The 20999-nt window shown below is 42.0% G+C and overlaps 1 protein-coding gene across 4 annotated transcripts in view; it reads left to right on the top strand.

Annotated features, from left to right (window-relative positions):
* Positions 1-12808: 12808 nt before the first annotated feature.
* The window catches only part of VCL (vinculin), a 112183-nt gene continuing 103992 nt past the window's right edge, over positions 12809-20999 (top strand). The window contains exon 1 of one of the 4 annotated variants that reach the window (XM_004383214.2): positions 12809-13091. In XM_004383214.2, coding sequence (XP_004383271.1) covers positions 12924-13091 — 168 coding nt within the window. In that variant the 5' untranslated portion in view covers positions 12809-12923. Of the gene's footprint in view, positions 13092-14460; positions 14915-17627; positions 18636-20999 lie in introns of those variants that run through there. The other 3 variants (XM_004383215.2, XM_023737670.1, XM_023737669.1) reach the window with 3 other exon arrangements.

Here is a 20999-nt window from a genome sequence, read left to right as displayed (position 1 = left end):
TGAATTTCTTTATTCTGTCTTTAATTTCTTCTATAACCTGGTAGCTTTTGAGCAAGGTGTCATTCAGTTTCCATGTGTTCAATGTTTTTTCCTTGATTTTTCTGTTATTCATTTCTACTTTAAGGCTTTATGGTCAGAAAAGATGTTTTGTAATATTTCAATGCTTTGGATTCTGTTAAGGCTTGCCTTATGGCCTAATATGTGGTCTATTCTGCAGAATGTTCCATGTGAGTTGGAAAAGAAAGTATTCATGACTGTTATTGTGTGGAGTGTTTGGTATATGTCTATGAGATCAAGTTGGTTGACTGTGGCATTTAGATCTTCCATCTCTTTGTTGAGCTTCTTTCTGGATATTCTGTCATTCACCAAAAGTGGTATGTTGAAGTCTCCTGCTATTATTATGGAGCTGTCTATCTCTCTTTTCAATGCTGTTAGAGTTTGTTTTATGTATTTTGGAGCCCTGTTGTTGGACACGTAAATATTTATTTATGGTTATGTCCTCCTGGTGTATTGACCCTTTGATCATTACATAGTATCCTTCCTTATCCTTTGCGGGTGATTCTGCTTTAAAGTCTACTTTGTCAGAGATTAATATTGTCACTCCTGCTCTTTTTTGATTGTTGTTTACTTCATATATTTTTTTCATCCTTTGAGTTTTAGTTTGTTTGTGTTTTTTAGTCTAAAGTGTGTCTCTTGTAGGCAGCATATAGATGGATCATGTTTTTTTAACCACTCTACCACTCTGTCTCTTTATTGGTGGATTTAGTCCATTTACATTCAGTGTAATTATCAATAGGTATGAGTTTAGTGCTGTCATTTTGATGTATTTTTTTGTGTGTGTTGTTGAGAGTTTCTTTGTTCCACTTAATTTTCTGTGCTGAGTCATTTTTCTTTATGAATTTTCTTTTCATCTTTTTCATTATTGTTGATTTTGTATTTGCTGAGTCTTTATGTTTTTCTTCTTTTTTATTTTGATGTGTTGATTTGTTGGTTTCTTTGTGGTTACCTTAAAATTTACCTCTGTTTTTCTAAATTTAAACTAATCTTTTATTTCTTAATATTGCCTTTACTTCTTCTCCATATGAAAATTCTGTGACTACACTATTTAGTCCCTTTTTTGTTTTAATGTTGTCATCTTTTACGTATTGATGTCTCTGCTTCCCTATTTTCAGTGTTTTAGCTATGATTTATTTCTGTGACTTTCCTATTGGGTTGATATCTGGTGTTCTCTCCTGTGTTCTAGTCTTGAGTTTTTATCTAATATTATCGATTCTCTAGCCAGAGGACTCCCTTTAGTATTTCTTGTAATTTTAGTTTGGTTTTTACAAATTCCCTTGGCTTCTGTTTATCTGGAAATGTCCTAATTTCACCTTCATATCTGAGAGACACTTTTGCTGGATATACAATTCTTGGCTGGCAATTTTTTTCCTTCAAGGCTTTATATATGTCATCCCATTTCCTTCTTGCCTGCATGGTTTCTGCTGCATAGTCACTCTCCTTTGTGGATGACTTCTTGTTTATTCCTAGTTGCTCTTAAAATTCTCTCTTTATTTTTGGTTTTGGCAAGTTTGATTATAATATGTCTTGGTGAATTTCTTTTGGGATCTACCCTGTGTGGGGTTCAATGAGCTTCTGGGATAGATATCTTCTCATCTTTCACAATATCAGGGAAGTTTTCTGCCAACAAACCTTTAACAATTCTCTCTGCATTTTCTGTTATCCTCTACTGTTCTGGTACTCCAATCACTAGTAGGCTAGTCCTCTTGATAGAGTCCCACATAATTCTTAGGGTTTCTTCATTTTTTTAAAATTCTTTTATTTGATTTTTCCTCAGATAAGTTGGTGTCAAGTGCTTTATCTTCAGTCTCACTAATTATGACTTCCATTGCCTCAATTCTGCTCCTATCCTGTGACTTGCTATTGAGTTGTCTAATTCTGAAATTTTATGGTTAGTCTTTTGGATTTCTATTTGCTGTCTCTGTATGAATTCTTGCAGCCTGTTAAATTTGTCATTATGCTCTTGTATAACCTTCTTAAGTTCCTCTGTTGCTTTGTCTGTGTGTTCCTTGGCTTGGTCTGCATTTTGTCTGATCTCCTGAAGAGCTCTGTATATTAATCTTTTGAATTCTACCTCCGGTAACACCAAGACCTTCTGTTCCTCTGGGAGGTTTTTTGGTTCTTTGTTTTGGTAACTTGCTGAAGCCATCATGGTTTGCCTCTTTTTGTGATTTGATATTGACTGTTGTCTCTGAGCCATCAATAAGTTAATATATTTATTTATTTTATGTTTGCTTACTGTGTCCTAGTTTCCTGTTTCATTTTGATATGCCCAAATAGGTTGGTCATGTGAGCTACTTTGATTATTGGTGTCTTTGAAGCTCTCACATCCTGTCACCAGGGGGTTAGAGCTGTTACTATGTATGTGAGCCCAGGAGTCCATTTACTTTTCTTGTGTGGATTCAGCTCAGGTATCCAGGTCGTCATCGGTCCCTGAGTATGTGGTGCAGGCTCTCACCTACAGTCCTAGACGAGCAGAGCTACATAGGGGTGATTGGAGTAGGCACAGGTATCTGGCTGCAGTAGAAGGTTATGTGCCCAGCAAAGTAGGGGGCTGATGGCTGCCCCTGAGTGCCTGGATGGAAGGAGTGTCCCTGTTCTGTAGAGCACTTAGGTGGGTGGGTTTTGCAGCCAGACTTTGGGCACCCAGTGCTGTTGGCTGTAAGGACTAGGAGGCACCACTTATTCTACATGGAGTGGGTGGAGACACCAATAGTCAGGCCCCTGATGTGGGTAGGTGAGGACCCTGCTTAATGGACAGGGTGGTGTCAAATGTCACGAATCTGCCACTCTCTCTTAGCTGTTGAAGTTGAAAATAGGCTTCAAGTATATACCCTGTTGTACTGTGCTAATGAGGGCCTGCGCTGTTGAAATGTGCCCACACAAGTCTAGGCAGTGGTGAAAGGCATTCAAAGTCCATGGATCCCTTATGCCTGTGCCTAGGCAAAGGGGCTGTGCCTACCCTGAGTTCCTGGCTTAGGGGAGCTAGCAGATTGTTTTTCCTATTTGTTAATTTGTCCTCTCTCCAAAGCCAGGAGAATGGCTTGGGGCACAGGACAGGTCCCACTTCCAGCCCAGGGGCGCGGCAATCGCTGAAGCCACACTGGGACTGGAGCAGAGCAGGTAGGGGATGCGTGAATGGGAGTGAGGTACTTCGCAGAGGGTGGAAAGGTTTTTTTGATCTGTCATAGTGAGTTAGACGATTGCACTTATCTTTCACAGATTCAGCGTTGCTTCTCCCTGGCTCCAGAGGCTTGAGCAGACTCTCCGCCACTCAGTTTCTCCCAGTGTGGAAAACGCATCACAAGCGCTACAGCTTGCCTCAGCCCATGCGCGCCAGCTGATCCAGCCTGCAGGGTGCTGGCCAGGTCGAGTCTGGCAAATCCTCGCTGCTTCTGAACTGTCTCTCCCTCTCCCTGTCGCTCAGTTCAACTCTTCAACTTTGGCTTTGATATTCAGGCCTCCTAGGTTGTCTTATATAATCGATTTACTTGTTTTTATTCGGTCTTTGTTGTACGAGGGAACACAGGAAGCATCTGACTACTCCGCCATTTTGGCTCCCCTTCAAGGTGGCCTTCTTTTAGTCATGTCAAGTGCCCCAAAGAGTTTAATTTTAGGGTACTCTTTCTCATCTCATACAAATTTCTGTGGGTTAGGGATTCAAGAACAGCTTATCTGGGTGGATCTGGTTTGAGGTCTCTCATGGGGTTGTAGTCAAGATGTCAACCAGGCTACAGTCATTTGAAGGCTTGACTGAGACTGGAGGATCCACTTCTAAGGTGTTGACTGTTGATGAGAGGCCTCAGTTCCTCGGCACATGGGCCTCTTCAGAGAGTTGCTTGAGTGTCAGAGCAAATAACCAAAGGTGAGCAAGGCAGAAGCCTCTACATCCTTCATGACCTAGCCTCGGAAGTCACACTTCCATCATTTCTGCCGTATCCTCTTTGTTATACATCTCCAAAACAAACAAACAAACAAAAAACCAAACCCATTGCCATCCAACTCATAGAGACCGTATAGGACAGAGTAGAGCTGTCTCATAGAGTCTCCAAGGAGCAGCTGGTGGATTTGAACTGCCAACCTTTTGGTTAGCAGCCAAGCTCTTAACCACTGCGCCACCAGGGCTCCTATACGTGTCAGCCCTATTCAATTTAATGGAGGGGACTACATAAGGGTGTGAATATCAGTGAATGAAAATTATTAGGGACCATCTTGGAGGCTGGCTACCACAGTAGGTATTATCTGGGAAGGGGTACGGAGGAGTTTTCTGTGGTGTTGGAAACGTCATACAGCCTTATCTGGGTGGTGCTTTCACTACTGCATATAAATGTCAATATTATGCTTTCATAAACTATTAAAAAATTTTCCAAAAAGTCAATGGTCTTCCTATGTATATTTCTAGACTATAAGTTCTGTTTGTCTTTTTTACCACTTCTGTGCATCGGGCACATAGACTGGGATATATTAAGTGTCTTGTATCAATTAAGTCTTTTCGGTTACAAGTGAATGAAACTCAAATGAATCTGGCCTAAACCATAAGAAGGATTTCTTTGCTCAATAACTGAAAATCTTAAGGTCAGTCTGGCTTTAGGTGAGGATGGAGTCAAACCATTACCAACTCTCCCTCTCTGCATGATGCTGCCTTCAAGTTCAAACTCCAGATGGTTTTCCCCAGAGCTTCTGTCTTTCCTATCATGAAAGAAAAATGGCCACTGATGCTTTCCATTCTCACACCATACCTTCAGAGAAAAGAAAGCTTGTCTTTTGTGGCTCCTATACCTGGGAGTCACTCTCTCTCACATTGGCCCAAACTGGGTCAGGTGCCCATTCCTGAACCAATCACAATGGCCAGGTGGATTGGCTGTATTGATTGACTTGTGCCTTTCAAGGCCTACTCCAGAAGCTGTGTTCCTGCGCTTCTGGAAGGGGCAAGTACCTACGTCAGAAAAGCAAAAACTTTCCTAGAACCGTTAGCTTAATTTCATTGGGCAAAATTTGTCACTTGGCTATCCTAGATGCAAGGGAGCCTGTATAATCTAGTATATTTAGCTGCAATATGATATATAGGAGAAAGGGGAAATGAATTTTGGGTGAACAACTGGCAGTATCTAACTACTAACAACATAAAATAAGATGACCATACTTGGTTCAGACAAATTAGAGATTATCCTTTAGGGTTCGGGGAGGGGACCACTTTCTCTGAGCATGTTTGCCTCCTGCTGCAGATGGTATTTTCCAAATGTTCTTATAATGTGGGATCTACATTTCTACATCAAGGAGTGAGGTTTACATTCCTTCTCCTGGAATCTGGGCAGGGCTATGACTAAGGTGGAAGTTATATTTGTGACTTCCAAGGCTAAATTACAAAAAGCGATACAACTTCTATCTAGCTCTTGATCTCTTGGGAGACATATCTTTGAAACTATGGGCCCCATGTAAGAAGTCAGCATGCTTGAGAGACTATTTGAAGGGACCTCAAGAGCACTGTCTTGGTAATTTAGTGCTGCTGTAACAGAAATACCACTAGTGGATGGCTTTAACAAAGAGAAATTTATTCTCTCACAGTCTAGTAGGCTACAAATCCAAGTTCAGGGTGTCAGCTCCATGGGAAGCCTTTCTCTCTCTGTCAGCTCTGGAGGAAAGTTCTTATCATCAATCCCTGGTCAAGGAGCTTCACAGCGCAGGGACCCTCGGTCCAAAGGACGCGCTATTCTCCTGGCTTTTGTTTCTTGGTGGTATGAGTTTCCTATGTCTCTCTGCTCTCTTCTTTCTTTTATATCTCAAAAGAGACTGGCTTAAGACACAATCTAATCTTGTAGATTGAGTCCTGCCTCATTAACATAGCTGTCACTAATCCCATCTCATTAACATCATAGAGATAGTATTTACAACACATAGGAAAGTCACTTCAGATAGACAGAATGGCAGACAATCACACAATAGTGGGAATCATGGCCTAGCCAAGTTGATACATATTTTTTTTGGAGACAATATTCAATCCATGGCAAGCACCATATGTTCAAGCCTCCAGCTCTTCGAATCTTCCCAGTCCATGTATAAGACATGTGGATGAAAAAGCCTTTGAGATGACCCCAGCTGTAGCTACCATCTGACTGCAACCTTGAGCTAGAACCTCCCAGCTGAGCCACTTCCAAATTCCTGAGCCATAGAAACCATGAGCGATAATAAAGGATTACTATTTTGGAATAATTTATATGAAGCAATAGGTAACTGATACACCTCGCTAAAATACTGGGTTCTATAAATTAAGGACAAAGGAGAAAATGGCTGTCAGGTAGCCAGTCAACAGTGTTGGCCCCTTTCCTAAGTAATAAATGTGTTAAAACAACAATGAAATGCCTGTAAAAATAAAAACTCAGGGATGTTTTTCAAAGCACTATTTACAATAGTGAAAAGTTGGAGACACCGTAAGTGTTCAACAATTGGGAGATGGTTAAATAAATTACAGTTCTTGCACACTCTGAATATTATATGGCTGTAAAAAATCATGTTTTTGAAGAATATTCAGTGTCATTGGTATATGTTCTTGATACAGTAATGTTAAGGTAAAGAAAGCAGGACCAAAAACTGAACTTTGTACTTTAAAAGGGTGAATTTTATATGTGAATTATCTCAATAAAAAATTTGCATGAGAAAAAATTGAACATACATGTAAATATGTATATATGAACAGAAAAAAGACTGGAAGAGAATATATTAAAATACTGGAATTTTACATAATTTTAATAGCCTCCTTTGTAGCTTTCTCACACAGTACAGAAGATTGAAGTGTAATAAAAATGTGTGAAAAATTAGAAAAAACTATAAAGCTGAAAATGATTTAAATCTACTTTTAATAAAAAAAATTGGTGATCAAAGAGAAAAGGCACTTTGTTTTCAAATGATGGGGAAGTGGTTGTGGTTTGGGGTGTGGGTAGAGGGTGGGGCATGGGGTACACGTCAGCATTTGGGGAGGGGAAGGAAGAGCGCTACTGAGCAAGCCACTTTGTGGTTCTAATGTGGGGACAGTGGGGAGAGGGGCTGGTGGGCTGGCCTAGGTAGACACAGAAGGTGCATCTGTGGTGAATGTGGGAGTACAAAGTGTGTATGTGTGTACATGTTTCTGCATGTATAAATTGTAGCTTAATCCATGTGGGTACAAAGTGTGTTTCTGTGTCTATGAGAAGCTGTAAGTAAATCTTTAGACACACAGCTGATACACAGCAGTCCAAACTCTAATCAAGAGGAAACATAGAAATATGGAGAGAAACTGGGCGTCGCAACTAAATATAGAAGACTCCAACTTTACATCCAGCTCCATCTTTGACTAAAAGTTCCAAGAGTTATACTCACAACTGACAGGTGTTACTATGTCTCAAGTTCCTAGTCTGTGTAATGAAAGAAAGCTGTGCTCCTTGTTTTCCTTCTACCTCAGAGAACTGCTATGGATGTAAAAGAATTGAAAATTGCCCATGTCGTAGGGCACTGTGTAAATAATTGTCATCATCAAATAATTTTCCCTAATTACTTCTAACTTAGAAATTCTAACTTTTTACATATGTTACAGTGTTCCCTATATTAAACAGCCTTTAAACTTTACATGATGTTATGGATTGAATTGTGTCTCCCCAAAACATGTGTTGTAAATCCTAACCTCTATGCCCATGGTTATAATGCCATTTGGGAATGAGTTGTCTTTGTCAAGCTAATGAGACAGGATTAGTGTAGGGTGTGCTTTAAATCAATCTCTTTTGAGATATAAAAGTGAGATTAAAAAGCAAGCCAGAAAAGCAGAGATGGGGGAAGACACGTGCCAAGCAACATGAAGATTGCCCAGAAGCTAAAAGAGACAAGGACTTTCCTACAGAGCTGACAGAGAGAGAAAGCTGTCCCCTAGAGCTGGCACCCTACATTCAGACTTCTAGCCTCCTAAACTGTGAGAAAATAAATTTCTGTTTGTTAAAGCCACCCATGGCAAAGGATAATGTTGAGCTAGCCATAATCAAGAGCAAAGTTTACACAGTCCTTCACCTCTGTAGGCTATAATCTTATGGAAATTTACCTTTTCAACCTTATCTTTGAATTGAATGAATAGCCACTCCAGTCTGACTAATTTAATCACTGTCCTGGAACATGCTCCCACCTCCAGGCCTTGCTCATTCTGGAATGTCTGCCTTCTTGCCTGCTTAACCAAACATTATTCTTCCTTTAAGGCCAGATAGAGTTCTATCGCTCCATAAGCTCCTTCTTATCCTCAGGCCCATGGTAATCTCCTCCTGCTTGGAACTTGAGCATCACACGGTCTTCACCACATGATTTACAATTTAGTTTCATGCTTATTAAGGATGGTTCCTTAGTCTAGTACTGACTATGAATTGACCTCAATCTCTGCTAACATTATTTGAACTCTTACTATGTGCTAAACCCTTTGTATTTAATGAGATTGAAAACATTATTATCTCCATTTTAGAGGTGAGAAAACTGAAGCTTTGTAATTTGCTTAGTGTAAAATTGGAAGCATGTAGCTAAATGCCTAACTATAAATCTGGGGTTCTATTTCTGTAGATGAAGAAAAGAATGGATATGGGGAGGGGGCATCTAGCAGCCTTTGTCACGGACAGACCAGAGACAAATGTAAAATTGGCATGTAAAAGGTATTCTATCACGGTGTGACAAATAACCACAAATTTAGTGACTTAAAGCAACGGCTATTTATTAACTCACAGTTCTGTGAGTCAGAAGTCCTGTATGGCATGGACGGGTTCCAGGCTCAGTATCACAAGGCTGAAATCAAGGTGTCGGCTGGACGGAGTTCTCATCTGGAGGCTCTGGGGAGAATCTGCTTCCAAGCTCATTCTTGTTGTTGGCAGAATTCAGGTCCTTGCTGATATAGGACTGAGGCCCTCATTTCCTTGCTGACTCTCATCTGTTCCTAGAAGCCCCCTGCATCTTTCAGCAAGCAATGGCTCATCAAATCCTTCTCGTGCTTCAAATCTCTCATTTCTTCTGTGATCAGCTGGAGAGAACGCTTTGCTGTAAAAGATCTCATATGAAAACATTAAATTGGCAAATGTTGCATTACATATATTTTTACAACAACAACAATAAAAAAGGTCTCATGTGATTAGGCCAGGCCCACCTGGCTAATCTCTCAATCTTAAAGTGCCATGTAACATAACATAGTCATAGAAGTAAAATTCATTATATTCACAGTCCTGGGGATTATGCAGTGTATTCATTAGGGACGGAAAATCTTGGAGGACATCTTAGAATTTTGCCTACCATCAATCAACCAGATAACCCAGTTTCTGTTGAGTCAATTCTGATTCATGGAGACCCTACATGTTTCACAGTAGAACTGCACTCCATAGGATCTTCAATGACTGTGCTCTTCTGGAAGCCGATCACCAGACCTTTCTTCCAAAGCGCCTCTGGGTGGATTTGAACTGCCAAGCTTTTGATTAGTAGCTGAGCACTTAACCATTTTTGCCACCCAGGAACTCCTTGCCTACTACAGTAGGTAAGATTTAAACAAGCAGAGATAGCTTTCTAGGTAGGAAAGAAATGTGAGCAAAGGCTTAAAAGTGAAATTCCATCATGGGTGTTTTGGAGACTGTGATCATGTCCCTTTGTAACTGCTCCAATAGTAATAAAAATAGCTCCGTTTTACTGAGGGTTTCCTGAGTGCTTTATATAAATTCGTCAATCCTTACATCAGCTCTTAAAAAAAACCAAACCCATTGCCGTCAGTTGATTCCAACTCATAGTGACCTAATCAGACAGAGTAGAACCACCCCATAGGGTTTTCAAGGAGCAGCTGGTGGGTTTGAACTGCCAACCTTTTGGTTAGCAGCCATAGCTCTTAACTGCTGTTGCCACTAGAGCCTCATACATCAGCTCTATGGGGGTGATATTATCCCACTTTTACAAAGAAAGAAATTCAGACAGAGAGAAAAAAGTAACTTGCCAGAGTTGTTTCCCAAACAAGTTGCAAAACTGAGATTATGGTTTGAGCTCTGGATTGCTCTGATTTTGTGCTTTTTGCACTACTGAACCCCCCTGTCTGTGGGCCTGGGTGGGGAAACAGAAGCCAGTAAGGTTGGTCTGAGCCCAAACTGTGGAGAGCATTGATGTTAACATGTGCTAACAGGTGTCACGGAAGATTTTAGAGTGTGCCTGTGAATGTGGGGGAGGAGGGGACAGAAGCGGATATGCATGTGCATGGAGCAGAGCATGTGGACTAGATATGCAATGTGGAATTTTAAGGGAGGTTAATATGGTCAGTCAGGAGTAGCCTGGATTATAAAACATATTACAATTAAAAAAGGCATGATCAAGCCTCTGAATCCTGCTGCCAAATTGCAGGAAATACACAGGACAGAGGAAGATGTTAAACTGTAAAGAAGTATACAGTCAGTAAAGTGGGGACAGATTGGGGATTACAGGAAAATAAATCAAATATAGTTCCTTCACCTGAGTACTACCATTATTAACATAAAGCAAAGGGCAGAGAAAACAGCTTTGGTAATGGTGGTAGGACTAGACATAAGTTTTATTAGTTTTCATAAGCGGTTCCATATGGAAGGGGAGTTCCTATGGAGCTGCTTAGTAATTAAGAGCTGTTCACTGTCAGACCTGGGTTACCAAGCTTCATGAGTGTGCAATCAGTGTGGTTTCACAGGGTCCTGTACTAAGAAAGGCCTCACGTTTGCAGTCTAATGCTCTGTGTTCACTGTCTTAATTCCTAATAATTTTATCTTTGTGTTTTAGAAATGAAATCTGATGGGACAGTGGAGCATGCACCGGGACTTGGAGCCTCAGCTTATGTAGGTCCTGCCTCCGCTGCCTCCCTCGGATGAGTCTCAGCTGCCCAGTCTCCTTCCTCCTGGCCCTGCCCAGTGACCACTGCCCAAGGCGGCAATACCACAGTTTGTTCAGCAGTTGACTTGGCAGGGGCAAGCCTCTCACTCACTCGCAATTCAGTTATTGACTGAGTCTCAGTGTGGAGGTTGCAATATCTTTGGGGTCATCTGTTTGCCATGAGATGGGGTGGCAAGGCCTGTGGGAAGAGGAAATGTGTGGCTTGGCTTCCCTGATCTCAGCTAGGGGATGGCATGTCAGTGCAGCGGTTGGTAAGAAGGGGAATCCCCAGGAGAGGAATCCCGGTAGCTGGTGGGGTGCACGAGTGCTGAGCCTCACAAATTGGGTCATTGGTCCTGCGTGCAACCTTAGACAAACTAAGGAGCTTCAGTTTCTTCATCTGTAAAAAGGGGGAAATAAAATGGTATATACTGCATATACCTCAATTTAAGTAAGGAGTTATCACAGTGCTAAAATTTAGAAAGCACCTAATAAATGTTGGCTTAAAATAGAGTTGGAAGTCCACTGCCTATAAGGACATGGAAGAAGTAACAAAAAAAGTGAAGATATTATTGGAAGGAAAAGTGCAGGATTTGGCAAAATGCAGAGTAGACAATGGATATATGCTACTGAACAAGAATAGCTTCAGAAATTGCACAGGACAATATATAGCTTAGAGTGTTGCAAAATGTGAGTTCTCAGGAAATATTTTCATTTGCCTTGAGGATTTTTGCTTTGAAGCATTAGTGAAAGTGTTTTATCGCAAAATGGGGAAGTTTGGGCAAAAGAGAATTTGAGGTGAAGAAGACATTCAGATATTTTATGCAAAGCATTCTGTGAGGGATCGAGTAACTTAGTGTATCTTTCAAAATGTAGAATGTGTGTCCTTTTGCACTTCATTTCACTTTTAGGTATCTATTCTAGATAATACACATATGCACAACACAAAGGCAAGTACAATGATACTTGTACAGAATTGTTTTTTAATAGTGAAAAACAGAATCCAACCTAAATGTTCATCATTCTGGAACTGCTGATATGAATTATGTTTTATTTCATACAATGGAATACCATGCAGCCATTAAAAAGAATGAGGTAGATCTACAGATACCAACAAGGAAAGATAATGGGAATTTTAATTGAGGGGAAAAAAAATCAAGTTCCAGGAAAATGTTTAGTCACATTTACTTTAAAGATACAAACGTACAAGTAAATGCATAGAGAAAGGTCTAGAAGGCTATACACCAAACCGTTAACAGTGTGTATCTCTGATGCGGTGAGTAGGTGGAGAGTGTGTGTGTGTGAGTGAGTGTGTGTGTGTGTGTGTGTGTGTGTGTGAACAAGTGAAACTTTCGTGTTTCCCTATGCATTTCTACGGTTTGAATCTTTTACCGAAAACGTTTCCACGTATTACTGAGAGGAAAAGGAAAGAATATCTTGAGGGCGTCTGAAGGGAAAAGTTGCAGAGGGGCGGGGAGACCTCAGGCCTCCTCGTCTGGTCAGACACAAGCGCTGCCAAAGGTGAGGAGACGCCTCCCGGCTGAGTTGATTCTGCAGAGGGGCGGGGCTCTGCAGATCAGAGGCAGGAGGCGGTGCCGAGGGGCGGGGCCAGCCGACTCCAGCCGCACGCTCCGCTCTCTCCATGTCCTTATAAGGAGCGCCCTGCGTTAGGTTCGGGAATCCGGACGCAATCCCTGCGGCGCAGCCCGGATCCCAGGCCCCTCCCTTGGGAATGGGGGCGGGGTGGGGCGGGGCTTTGGCGGCGCGGAGGCGAGGGCGAAGCATCTCAAAGCAAGACCAATAGGAGTGACGGCCCGGGTCTGAGAGGCGCTGCCATTGGGCGCGACAACCCAAGGGGCGGGGCGCCCGTGAGGCTGGTTACGCCGAGGGGGAAGCCCTGGCTTGCGAGTCGCCTCACTGCTCCGAGTCTGAGTCTGCTCTCGTTCCCCGCGCCGTCGATCCCAGTTTTCTGTCGCCCGCGGTTCGCCGCCCCGCCAGCCGCCGCGATGCCGGTGTTTCATACGCGCACGATCGAGAGCATCCTGGAGCCGGTGGCGCAGCAGATCTCGCACCTGGTGATCATGCACGAGGAGGGCGAGGTGGACGGCAAAGCCATCCCTGACCTCACCGCGCCGGTGGCCGCGGTGCAGGCGGCCGTCAGCAATCTCGTCCGGGTGAGCGCGCTGGGCCTGGGGCAGGGAGCTGGGCGGGAGACCTCCGCCGGGTCCAGGTCCTGGGTCCTGGGCCGCCTCGCGGCTCCTCTTCGCCTGCTCGCTGCCTGTGGCTTTACGCGTGAGTTCTAGGGCCAGACCGCCATAGGTGGGAATCCTGACTCCCCCGCTATATGACCTTGACCGGGCCTCACTTTCCTCATCTGTAAAATGGGGGCAGTCATATTAATGCCTGCCTTGGGGGTTTGTTGTGAAGATTCAGCGAGGTGGAATTTGTAAATTGTCTAACGTAGCGTACAGCCCTTCGTATGCGCTCCATAAATAATAGTTGTAGGATGTACGATCGCCCCTTTCACTCAGCAGGCTGTCGCCCCCAACATTGACTCCCTTGGTCTCAGCTCCTTTTTAGGCCTCCCCATCTGGCCCGTGGGCTAGCGAACTCTGCTGCTGATTCCCTGCTTTTCCTTCCAGGGATTCTTATTTGAGCCACGTTGTTCTCCTTTCTAATACTTCTGCCCCTCACCCTGAGATCTACCTTACCCACCACCCAGGGGTTTAGGGAGGGTAACAGGGCCCAGGGGCAGTCTCTAAGTTGCGCCTTCCTCCCCTCTCCACTGGAGTGCCCAGGGGTAATCTCTAAGTTGCGCGCCCACACCCCCCATCCCCCAATTTCAAAATGAATAGACATTGAGAGCCACGAAGCCTCAGCAGAAACGCCTTACCCCCTCTTGTCTGGCTGCCTCAGTCAGGGGCCTTTCATACTTGTGGCGCCTCGGAAAGTCATTCCGCACCTCCTCTGGAGCCCCCTTGGACTTGGGGGGGAAGCCCCCCCCACGCCTCTGCCACCACTCCCTCCCCAGCGCTCCCGGCAGCAGGCCCCTTTGTGCACTTGTCTTACCCACAACTCTTCCCCCTCCTCTCCCCCTCCTGGGCATTTTACTTCTCCTTACACCTCTGGCACTCAAACACGGTCATTCTTTTTTGAAGTAATTCATGACTTTTCACCTAAACCTGCTAGCTTTTATTTTATTCCCTGTTGGGGAGATTTTCACCTGGCTTTACCTGCTGTCAAACGGCTGCCTTCCACGAAGCCTTTCCTGACTCGCTGTCCATCAGCTCCTCCTCCTGGCAGGAAGCAAGATGGAGCTGCTGGGAGAGGCCTGTGGAATTTAGGATCTGCAGCCCCTTCAGGAGAGCAGGAAGGGATGCCCCCCCCTCACAACCCACAGCTTTGGAGGGGTGCTGAATGACTCTGCAGACCCCTTTGCCCATTGCTTGTGACTAAAAGGAGCCCTGGTAGAACAGTGGTTAAGAGAGCTCTCTGCTAACCAAAAGGTCAGCAGTTCAATCCACCAGCCACTTCTTGGAAACCATATGGGGCGGTTCTACTCTGTCCTATAGGATGTTATGAGTCCACTAAAAATTGAAGTGATTACTGGAGGAGGCGGAGCCCACTTCTGAAAAGGGAAAAGAGGCTGTGACCCATCTCCTAACACTCCCCTGCCTAATATCACACCTTTCTTTCCCACCCTGGGTGGGTGACTCAGACTGCTGCTGCCTGTGAGGAGCAACTTTGGGAAGAGTTCATACTGCTCCCCCACTGAGCTGTGTAAATAGTATGTGCCAGGGCAGTTGGGAGGCAACTGTGGGTCTGGGTGGGGCTTGGGTTACTTATCTGATTAGAGCACTTTGGTGCATTAGAGTCACTTCAGCAGTTGAAAATCTTCAGTCTTCAGGGGCCCCTTGACTCTGTCAGGCAGTTCAGGAGACTGGCAGCGAGGAAGACTGGGATACACCACTGACCAGACTCCTGATCTTTCTTCCAGGTAGATTCAGTAAGAATCTATTTGATATACTGTCTTCATTCAGAATGTCCAGTTCTTGTCCTTTGTATAACTAATTTTAATCTAAGACGCCAGAGTGCATTTTTATGTAGTGTTGTCTAACATGGCTGCATTCCAGACCTCCATTTTTCAGCAAATGGGAAACAATGTAAAGAGACAAGGTAATAGTGTCCCTCCATGTAGTACTTCAGGAAATGAAATTTTAAAACCACATGTTGCACTTGGAACGAGTTAGTGTAGTTTGTTTGGAGTTTGATCTCTGGTTAGCTATTTAGACAAAAGTTATCTATGAGCTTCAATGCCATGAATTAATAAGCTCTGAATGTCTGCTGGATGGGGAGCCTTGTAAAAAATCAGTGGTTCTCAGATTGGAGTGTGCATCCGAATCACCACTGGAGCTTTTTAGAAATAAAGATGTCTGGATCCCACCCTGGACTTACTGAGGAGCTCTCCAGGGGTCGGGCCCAGGCCTGTGTATTTTTAAGAAGCTCCATAGGTGATTGTGATGTGCAACCTTAGTTCGGAACACTGGAATAAACACAGGTGAATACAAAAGAGGTAAATAAGGTCTGTTATAAACTGAAAAAAAATGATATATGGTTACATACTTCCCAACACATGCAAAAGAAAGGACTTGAGATCAGTGGTAGATATGAGTTAGCAGAGAGAATGTGGGGACAATTGTACGGATAAATAGTAAATCATGAACAAGGGTACTTGTGAGTGAGTCACTTCCAGATACACCAGGTAGATAGTCTTGATTGCAGGTGAAGGGGGCAAGTTGGAGAGAAATTGGATGAAGTTGGTGCATGACATATGGGCAGTTTAACAGAAAGCATTATGTAATACAATGAAAAAAGGAAGACTGAGAGGGAGAGAATGAGAATGGTGTATGAGGAAGATTGTACAGGGGTTGTGTTCTGGGGAGGCCAGAGGACTTACCCATTCCTTTGAATTGTGAGGGCCAGTTGTGGCCCTTAAATATATGCTGCTGAATATTGTGATGAACCGTGCATGTCCCTCAAGTTCCCAAATAGATTGTGTCTGGAGAACGGGCCTCGTTTGATATTTCTATATATGCTCCCCAGTTCCTGCCATTAAAATAGGCACGCAGGATGGATTGATAAATATTGTTGAAGGAAGGAAGGAACAAAGGGGAGGGATATAAATTAGGAGACTTCTTAAATTGATTGATCGTTAAAAAAATGGACTTTGGGTGTGGCCGGGAAAATGGATAAGTAAATAACCAGAAATATAGTGGAAGAATTAGTAGGACTTGATAACATAACTCTAACATTTTGCTAGGAAAAAACATGGTGTTACTATAAAGTAATGAAACGGATTTCTGAACAAACATTCTGGAATTTATATAATCGAGGTGTTTCTTTCATAGTTACCTTGACATGTTATATCCTTATTTCAATGTTTCTCTTTGGAAATTTCCTTCAGATTATTTACATACATATGCCAAGTTAGTTTTGGTTTACTCTGGTCAAGAAAACGTACATTTTGACCAGAGGTGACATTCATTAGCCCAACTACTTTACCATTCTTGAGTCTAAATCACCTTTGGATATTTCCAGAATTAAAATTTACCCAATGAAGATGAAATTCTCAACTACTGGGTATAGTTATCCATTTATTGAACAGGTGTTTACTAAGACCCCTTCTAATGTCAAAGCAATAGGTGTGATGCTGGATAGAATAAGTATGATGCTGGATAGAAGGTTCTAAGTGTCAGTGAAGAAATTACGCACTGTGGAAGTTCAGAGAAAAGTGAGATTTCTTTTGATGTGAGTGTCAGGGAAGGTTTCGTGGGGGAAGTAACATTTGAGCTGGGCCTTAAGGACTTGGGGATTTGAACATTTAAAGATGTGGCAAGAAAGGCATTATAAATGGAAGGAACTACCCAAGCAAAGGCATAGAATTATCAAGAATATGGGGACCAAGTTTTGAGTTGGGCAGTATTAAGGTAACTACTTTTTTGAGGACAGGACTCATTTGGATTTGTAATTTCATGCATATTTGTTAAACAAAAGTAGTCTGGTCGTTTTATATACATGTCACAACTGAGAGGGTCATCACTTTAAAAGCCACCGACAACTTCCTGGTGTTTTACTCCACGTTTAGGAAGAGAATATGTATTTACCCGTCCGTTTTTCTAATCAGGATCCTGAACAACACCATTTTTTAAAAACAACTTCGTTGAAATGCAATTCACATATTATATAATTCACCTATTTGAAGTGCACAAGTTAATATTTTTTAGTATATTCACAGGGTTATACAGCTATCACCACAATCTAATTTTAGAACATTTTTGTCCCCTCAAAAAGAAACCCCATACCCATTAGCAATCACTTCTCTTTCTCTCCCCCCCTCTACCTCCCTTGCCTTAGTTAACAACGAGTGTACTTTTTGTCTCTATAGATTTGCCTATTCTGGATGTTTCATATAAATGGAATCATACAGGAGGTGGCCTTTTGTGTCTGATTTATCTCATTTAGCATGTTTTCCAGATTCGTCCATGGTATGGCATGAAACAGCATTTCACTCCTTTTTATGGCTGAATCATATTCCATTGTATGGAAAAAGACCATTTTAAACACAGGGCGTTTCCAGTGCAATAATAAAGAGAGGAGGTAGGAGAAGGGAGGGTGGGAAAGAAACGGGAGAGGCACAAGAAGTTCCAAGGGTGGGATTCAGTAAGCAGTGTGAAAAAGTCAGACGGCTTAGCTTGCCTGCCCTGTAGCATGGTGTATAAATTTTTCTTTTCTTCTGTTGAAGTGGCCCATAGAAATCTTTCAGTCTCTCATGTGACCATTACAGTTGTGCGAGTTTTACTAGTGGGGCTTCAGACACTTTGCCTTCTCTGTTGCATCTGAGGGCATGTGTTGTAACTATTCCTTGGGCTCATGAAATATTTATTTTGGGAGTTTTTGTGGCCTTGACTTTTATGAGCCGCACCCATATATCATACTCTGTTGGGACCAGCTCTGGGATAAATGGCGGCATTGTCTTCACTTTAAACTGATAAATGGGAAAGGCTGCTCTTCTATTAAAAAGATGTTAGCACTTAATTTTGTCATTTGTAAATGATCAATATTAACATCAAATTATTTTAGCTTTTTTTTTGTTTGATGTTGGACTTATTTCAGTTAAAAGAAATAATAATGTTTCAGTGATAGACCTATGGTTGATTTTTTTTTTTCTTAATACTTTTTTGTATCTTCTAGTTGTTAAAATGAACATATAATTACTATGTTAAGGAAAAATTAATAAAGTAAATAAATAATATTTATATAATCCTTTACAGTTTATAAAATACTTCCACATATGTAATCTCCTGGCAGTCCTATAAAGGTAAGTGTTGCTGTGGTCCCCATTATACAGATGAGGATACTGCAGTTCAGAGAAATTAAGTAACCTGCCTGCAGTGCACGGCTAGTAACTAACTGGTGAAGTCTGGATGCGAACCTGGTCTTCCTACTCTGACTCCTCTGTTTTTTTTCACGCCACCATTCTATCTCCACTTAGAGCAGAGTTGTTAACTGTCAGTGGTTTTCCACCTAGAATCAGAAGCAACAAGACTGCTACTAGTTACAGAGTTTCCATTTGTCCTGGGCCTGGCAAGGTTACCTGTTTAGAGCCTGGCTTTGGCGTAATCTGCATGAAGGGTCTATACGAGAAGAATGATGTGAAGGTAGGGTTCTGTTTCGTGGCCACATTCAGTTTCACAGCATTTTTATTTTTTTTTTACTGAGATAGGTACAGATCAGCACAAAGAGATTATCTCTGCAAAACAGATAAAGGCTTTTATAATATATGTGACTGCTTAGCCTTGAGCCTGTTAGGAATAAAAAGTACTTCAAGTAGGTTTGGGGAACCATGAAATTTCATTTGAAAAACTTTGTCCCCAGATCAAAAGATATCTGAGAATAAGAGAGATGTGAACTTTGTTCTAATAATACTTGACATTTACTCATGTGACTATTGAGAGAACAGGAGATTTTTGGAGATTGTATGTATTTCAATAACTATGTTTATAATTTTAATGGAGCTGAAATTTAAATGTTTGTTCATATGTCTCTACACAGTGGAAGATGGACTTTCTAAAGCTATTTTATAAATAGCAGTGGTATAACTCTAATGAACAAAACAAGAGGGAGAGCAAAAGTCCTACAGTATCATCAAAAACATTAGGTCACCTCCTCCTGTTAACAGAAGAAAGGGCAGCATTAAGGCAACTACTTTTATGGGGAGAGGACTCATTTGGATTTAAAATTTCGTATATTGTGTATTATATATTTATGTTATATATGTTTATATTGTAACTATATATTTTGTACATTCTGTATTGCATGTATTGCATAAAAGCCTTCTGCTATTTTAGAAGACACACTCAGGAAAGAGGTAACCCATTGCTGTCAAGTTGGTTCTGACTCATAATGACCCTATAAGACAGAGTAGAACTGCCCTATAGGATTTCCGAGGAGCAGCTGGCTGATTCGAACTGCCAGCCTTTTGGTTAGGAGCCGAGCTTTTAACCACTGTGCTACCAAGGCTCCTAGGAAAGAAGTAGGAAAGGAATATCCACAGTATCCACAGTCTGCAGCCCAGCATAGTATCTGTATGCTCTCTTGTGATGCTCATCATACTTGTCAGTGTTTGTCTTCCCCACTAGACTGTAGGTTCCTCAGTGGCAGGGGCTATGTCTATTTGTTCACCTCTTTATTTCCAGTACTGGTCATAGGTGTGCAATATAATTTTATTTTTACTACATGAACATATGCATAGCACTCATTTATGTACAAAATATTATAATAGGAATTATTGTACAGCCAGTGTTTCTCATCCCCAGCTTTCAAGCATCTGGTACAGCTAAATTTGAACAGTCTTATCGAATTTATCATGGGCTTTGACTAAAACAAGAAGAATATTTACTAAGAGAGAGGAGTGAATGGCTAACTGCCCATTGTTTGAGATAACAAAAGTGTTCAGGCTGTTTTGGGTTGTGGTTCTTTGTTTCAGAATCATTTCAACTATGCAGGCCTCTTACTAAATTCATAACATGAGAATATGTTGCCTCCTATCTGAAAGAGGCATTAGGATTTTGCATTCTCTTGTTGGGAGTGTCTTTTTAAAATTTAATGATTAAGACCAGGTGTTGATGTATTATTGGGAGCCCTGCTGGTTACAGTGAGCATCATACTATGAGTCACGAATTCCTCATTGAAAGATCTTTATTTCCTTGAACCATATGGCAAGAGACAAAGATACCATAAAGTTGATCTGCTGCTTTTTTGCTTTCTGGATGATTTGGGCTCAACCTTTTCATTTTAAACCTTATGCCATGGTAATGACAGTGGGGTGTATTTTTACATAATAAACCAGTATTAGAGCAGTATCAAAAGAGTAGAACTGCCCCATAGTGTTTTCTAGGCTGTAATCTTTATGGGAACAGATTGCAAGTAGTTTTCTCGCCGAGCTGCTGGTTGTGTTCGAATTGCCAACATTTTGGTTTGCAGGCAAGGGCTTAGCTCATGTGCTACCAAGCCTCCTTATCAAAAGAAGTAGCAGTCCTTAATCAGGAAATGTCAGAGATTCGCTGATATCACAGTAAGATTTCTCTCTAGAACAATGCTCTGTGCTAAGGACTCTTGATGAGGAAGGGTCATTAAATCAGTTAATGCTGCCTTCAGGTCAGTCTACTAGAAGTAGAAGACGAAAAAAAACCTTCTGCCTTGGCATTTTTAAGTTTCAACAACCTTCAGTGTTATGTATCCTTCAGTGTGAGCTTTAAGGAGTCAAGTTCCAATCTCTGATAAGACTCTGAACAGCAACAGAAGAAAGTTGATAAATTGGAGGAAGGCCCCCACATTTCATCTTTCTATTCCCTGTACATTGGACCTGTAAAATTCTGTCAGTCCCTGATTGGGCATATTAGGCTACATAGGCAGCTAAATTCAGATAACACATGTCTGGAATTATCTGGGTGGCTGCTTCTCTCTCTTTTCTTTTTTTCCAACCATTTTACTTCTTGTTCTGTTTCTGTTGGAAATGGTTG

Source organism: Trichechus manatus, unplaced genomic scaffold (genome assembly GCF_000243295.1).
Source record: "Trichechus manatus latirostris isolate Lorelei unplaced genomic scaffold, TriManLat1.0 scaffold00106, whole genome shotgun sequence".
Lineage (NCBI taxonomy): Eukaryota > Metazoa > Chordata > Mammalia > Sirenia > Trichechidae > Trichechus > Trichechus manatus.
This window is presented reverse-complemented; position numbering and strand designations above follow the sequence as displayed.